The 5963-nt window shown below is 33.0% G+C and overlaps 1 protein-coding gene across 2 annotated transcripts in view; it reads left to right on the top strand.

Annotated features, from left to right (window-relative positions):
* LOC116347116 (tachykinin-like peptides receptor 86C) overlaps window positions 1-5044 on the top strand; it is a 41781-nt gene extending 36737 nt beyond the window's left edge. The window contains exons 7-9 of one of the 2 annotated variants that reach the window (XM_031777552.1): window positions 1130-1280; window positions 1861-2155; window positions 4723-5044. In XM_031777552.1, the coding sequence (XP_031633412.1) occupies window positions 1130-1280; window positions 1861-2155; window positions 4723-4793 (517 nt within the window). In that variant the 3' untranslated portion in view covers window positions 4794-5044. Of the gene's footprint in view, window positions 1-1129; window positions 1281-1860; window positions 2171-4722 lie in introns of both variants that reach the window. The other variant, XM_031777551.1, reaches the window with a different exon arrangement.
* Window positions 5045-5963: the final 919 nt, after the last annotated feature.

The raw sequence follows: 5963 nt of genomic DNA, 5'->3' as shown, positions 1-5963 counted from the left end.
CCATTTTCGACAAAAAACAACTGTGTTATATATGTTTTTAAAAAAAAATTATGGAGCAACCCTCGTACATGATTTATTCATTTATCGCTTTTGTCAATATACAATGAAAAGAGAAAAAGAAAATTGATGATTTTTCTATTGGCTTGGATCTTCTTCATTATTATTGTAAACATTTGACTGTCGTCGAGCCGACAAAAACGAAAACAAGCCTCGAATTTCAAATTCAAAACGATACATTTTTTGCTGCTCAATGCTGTGAACATCCTCTTTTTTTCTTAACATTTTGAAATTTTCAGAATGGATGTGCTTCTCTTTTTCTTACATCTTCTTAAAAATGCATGTACTCTTTTTTGATTATGACATATTTTAAATGTTTGTTTCGGGGTTGATGGGGTGTATGGTATATGCAAAATATTTTTTTTAACTCGGATTTGCCTTAAAATGCACAAATATAAAAAAAGAAGAAGGGTTGGATTCAGAGAGATTCCATTTTCGCCTGTGTCCTCTCCTATTGAAAAATGAATAGAGTCATGTAGTCAAAAAACGAGCATTTGTCAAACTGCTGGGGCCAACAGAAAACACAATTGCATTTAAAGCTTTTACCGTTGGGAAACAAACATTCCTGAGACACAACGAATGAACGTTTGGATGCAATGGTTCGGTACCCTTTAACAATTCCCAAAAGGCATTGCTATAAAATATTTGCCATGTTTTTCATTGTGCAAAGCATGTTTCTTTACAGTTGATATTTCTTCTCAGAATTTTTTTTCGCTTTTTATTCTTTGCTTCACTCAATCACTTACACTTTTCTGTGTGAGATTTTTCTTTTGTTTTACAAATGCAATGCTAGTCCACCGCTAAATCGTTTAAGTAATATAAATAAAGTATCTATTAACTAGACATTATTCACGATTTTATCGTTTGATGTGTGCGTATATTATTTGAATATGGAAACTCATTCTTAATGTAAGTGTTTCCACATATATCACTTCAAGTCACTTCAAGCGTGTAGTGTTTGTATATGGGGCGCTTTCCTTAATTCAAGCCATCGTTGACATTATTTGTTATTCGATTGTCTTCTTTTTACTGTGCTTCATTTTTTCCATTCTTATCTCTTTCATTTTACCAGTTACAATATCGTCTTTTTGGCGTTTACGTATGGCATACCGATGGTTGTTATGATCATATGTTATAGTTTAATGGGTCGAGAGTTGTGGGGGAGTCAATCGATTGGCGAGAATACAGAGCGTCAAACTGAATCGGTGAAGTCCAAGAAAAAGGTTAGTATGGAACATTTATTATGTCAATATGGCACTCACCCGCGCTCATTCGATCGGGTGATTTTTTGGTTGTCTTTTTCTTTTATTTTCCATTGTTCTCATTGCCACGTAGTTCATATCGGGAGAGAGTGAGGGCACGCATATTATCGAAAGAATGGCGTGTGAAGAATGAATGTGGGGCGTTCGAAGTTATTGTAAATATGACAAACTTCGGTTCATATCTTGAATCAAACAAACGAGTGCTGAATACGAATTTTTCAAAAATATGTACACAAGCTATTTGAATAAGTTTTTTTTCACTCCTCTCTCCGATATGTCTATTTCATTGTTATTATTGTTCAGTCTGTATGTGAGATTGATGTTGAAGTGATTTTTATTCATAAGTTCTTGGAATTCTCTTGCCACAATTTGACCATTGAAGAACTAAAAAAATGAACGAACATCGCATTCAACCTTATCCCATAATATTTGTTACATTGTCATTTACTGTTATTTTTTTCTCTCTTTCTCCCTTATGTGCGCAACTTCATCGAATCGCATTCAAATTGTGATACATTCTAAACAATAACGGAATCCGCAGGTTGTGCGAATGTTTATAGCTGTTGTCACCATATTTGCTATATGTTGGTTGCCCTATCATATGTTTTATGTGTATGCATATCATGAGCCGCAAATAACGTCCACCAAATTTACACCGCACCTGTTTTTGGCATTTTATTGGCTTGCCATGTCAAATAGCATGGTAAATCCCATCATTTACTACTGGATGAATAGACGATTTCGACATTATTTTCAGCGAATATTGTGCTTTTGTTGTTTTCGCTTGTGGAAAATGGACGACACGTTTTTACAACGGAATTCCATGTCAATTGAACGTAAGCCAAGACTCTGTAAGTCTTTTTATTTCAATTTGTTAAAAAAATTTTATTTGCAACTTTGTTGTTTCGAAACTGGTCTTTTGCTCAAGCATCAAACGTGCATTTTCTAGATTGCATTTTTGTCAATCTGCTATTGTGACACATAAACTTGTTTATCATAAATTATTATTCTTTTTTCGTCGTGCCTACGTTTCAAGCAATTTAAATTCATTTGTTTAAACTAGTTGGAGAAAGTTGTCTCACTGTGTTGAGAAAAAAGAGCGTTGCCAAAAAGTTTCTTTTTTGTTAATTTTTTTCGGTTACCTCTTTTTTCTATTTTATTTGTTCAACTTTGTTCGAGAGTCAGTTTTGTGGGAATAGTTTCAAAAGTTGAAAATGAGAAACATACAAGTTTACCACAAAAAACGCGTTTTTTATGTGTATGACAATAATTCTGACTGTTTGAACAACATACACAAACAGAAATTCGACCGACACAAAATTCCAGTCCGAGGTTGAACATTTTCGATTTTTAACCAAAACAGATTTGTAATTTGAAAATGTAATACATCCAACTTTAGCTCGGAAATGAACTATTTTTAACCACGGTCTAAATATTTTTACAGGCACATTTTTTCGGTGTTTGGCAAAGCAGGCAAAAGAAGAGTTGGCAAACTTCAAACATTTGACCAGCAATTTTTTGTTTCGAAATGTTCATTGTAAACTGTGCACTGCGTAAAATATTCATTTATTTCGATAAACATTGAATATACTATCGAGGAAAAAAATGAACAATGAACAGGTCTATGACACCCCGTCATCGAAGTCATAGCTTCTGGAGTTGGCGATCAAAGGGGGGGTAATTTCAAAATTTTCCAAAAATCTAAAGGGGTAACTTTTTCGATTTGGAAAGTGAAGAGCAAAAAAAAGGTCTTCACATTTTTCGCGAAGAATAATCAAAGAATATTTTTCTCAAAAAAAGGAAATTTCCAAGGGGGTAATTCCCAAATCTGCTCTCCAGGGGGATTTCAATTTAGAAAAAAAACACCATGAGAAATTTGTACGAAATATGTACTTTGCGTAGATGTAATTTTGTACTAAAGACACGTTTGCCAATAAAAAATAATAAATAGTTCCATAAAAATATTGATTTTTCAAAACTTTTTGAGCAAGAAATATTGTACTAAATATGTACGATCCGAATTAAAAAGAACTTTTCATTTTTTCTAATTTTTTTTTTCGAAAAACTTTGTATAACGTAAAGCAGCGTAACATTGCGCTGCGGTTACGCTACACTACGTTTTCCGAAAAAATAAAATTAAAAAATTCTTCTTAATTCGGATAGTATATACATAGTAAAATATTTCTAGCGCCAAAAGATTTGGAAAAGCAATATTTTTATGGAATTTGTACAAAACGTGTCGCTACAATTCCAGAAATTATTTCTACGTATACACATTTTGTACATATACCTCATGGTGTTTGTTTTTCTAAACTGAAACTTCAATGTCGGGGAACATGCCTACCTACAACATGCCATCTGAGTCTGAACGACTGGAAAACAAAATACACTCATTTTTCATCGACAAATGCATGACTTATACAATACGCAGTCATATATCAATTTGATTTAATAGTCTAGTGTCAATTTCTGGCTGTTCAAATTTTTGTTCAATTATCACTGAGAGCAGCTGCTAGGCTGAACTGATTCGTTTCGAACAATGTGAAAATACTGCTCATTACAAACTTTCGGAACATCATCAACTGATTCCATTTTGGGGTGGACTTTGTGGTGTAATTGTTGAAAGTTTCAACCATAGCCGTGGTCTATCTCTGATTTTTGTTATTGTGAATATACGAGCGCCATCTGTTAGATGCAATACAAAACATTTGGGACAGACTAGTTCGATTTAATGCAATCAGGGAGGGCGTCAGTGTTTTCGGTCACAAAATTTATATGGGAATTCATATAATAGACCACGGCTTTGATTTCAACTTTTGCTAATGTAATAGTTATTAATTAACCGTTATTTACGTATACAAATAGACTTTTAATCTTTTTACTTTTACCAAAATCAGGTCATTTTTTTCCAAGCCGTAAATAATAGCTGTTCATGTTTTCCCTCTTGCATTGTTCACATTGGAGTTCGCAAAAATTATTGTGATCACACAATCGAAATGTGTACAAATAGTAACTATTTATAGGCACTGTTGATATAGTATTACTATAGCGGCAGCGTTTTCCACTCTCTGGTAATTTCAAACCATGGCAAAACAACAGAATTTAATACTGGAAAATTTTCTCTTCGATGCTTTTTATCTACTCTCATTGTAATTTATAACAAATTGCTGACTGCTGAGCAATAAATAATTGCGTCGTAGCTATGCTATATATGCGAATGGCGACATTCGTATATTCGTTGTTAGAACTTTGCATCTTTTAGCTGAGTGTGTATGCATTGTGAGCGTGAGCATGACCGTAGTAAATTACATTGATTTCAATAAGCTTTAAAATGAAAGATAGTTTCAAATGTTTTCCCATTTAAAATGACAAGAGAAAAAACAAAACATACTCTGCATTTCAGTGAAACGGCGAACGACCCAATCGTACAAGCTCAGCGACGGAAAATACACGACAAAAACAACTCGTACATAGAATCAAATGGCTGGCGTTATATTGAATGACGGTAATAATGCACAAAACATTATAATGTTAACGGAAAATTTGTAAATGTTTAGGAAATGGTAAGCTGTGTATGTGTATGCGGGAGGGGAACTCAAGCGGTGCTCATCAAATAAACAGATGTTGGATAGATACACATAAATCGTAAATTCATTTGGCATACCTCTTGATTATCAGTCAACGAAACAGTGATTAAAATAATTTGTAAATGATAAGATTAACCATAACCATACAGGTGGTTTTTTCATGTAGCAAAAACAAAATGAATTGAAGTGATAAATGCGATGTAATTTCGAGGTTTCTTTTCAAAGCTAAATTAATTTAAAAAAGAATATTGTGATTGTACTACGTATTTATTAATACTATAAAATATGAGAGAACTGTTTTTGATAATTATACCATTTTATGAACTAGGAAGTAATAACAACTAAAACACAGAGATAATTAAACTGTTGACATTAGTTCTATGTAATAACATTTGCAGAAAATTATTGGTTGAATCTGGCACATTAGCACAAACATGACTGTGAACGTAATCCGATGATATCGCTTGTACTTGATTTGTGGTTCCATTTCATTCGAAAGCAAGCAATACACAAGCGCCTTTGTCAATTTGCTATTGTGTAAACAGGCAAACAAAGGCAAGGCATGGATACACCGACAAAAGGAAATTCGTTTGTTAAACAGCACCTAATTTGAAATGTCAGTTTCAGAGAAAACATCTTATTTCATTTTCATCCTATCTTTCATTCGGTTTATCTATTCTTATGAAAATGCATACATTCATTTCTTTGCTCTTCATTGTAACGCATACATGGTTCGATTTAAATGACTGTCACTGTTGAACAGAGATAATGTGTCAGATTTTACTAAAATCACTGAATGAAATATTCGTTGTACATTTGTTAGAGATTAATTTGATGAAAAAAAAAGAAAACCATACAGTATTCATTAATCATTAAAATCATAAATCATTATGGATAGGCGAAAGATGTGTCAAATGTCAGAATCATGCACTAACGCGTAACGCCGTCATATTCGTTGCTTTATTTAAATGGCACAAGTGAAAGAGTGCCATTAGTGAAATATGGTGGAAAGAAACAAATTTTTTTCTCTCTTGTGATAATGCATATTTTTATGCAA

Source organism: Contarinia nasturtii, unplaced genomic scaffold (genome assembly GCF_009176525.2).
Source record: "Contarinia nasturtii isolate CC-2019 unplaced genomic scaffold, AAFC_CNas_1.1 Cnas_scaffold_1699, whole genome shotgun sequence".
Taxonomy (NCBI): Eukaryota; Metazoa; Arthropoda; class Insecta; order Diptera; family Cecidomyiidae; genus Contarinia; species Contarinia nasturtii.
This window is presented reverse-complemented; position numbering and strand designations above follow the sequence as displayed.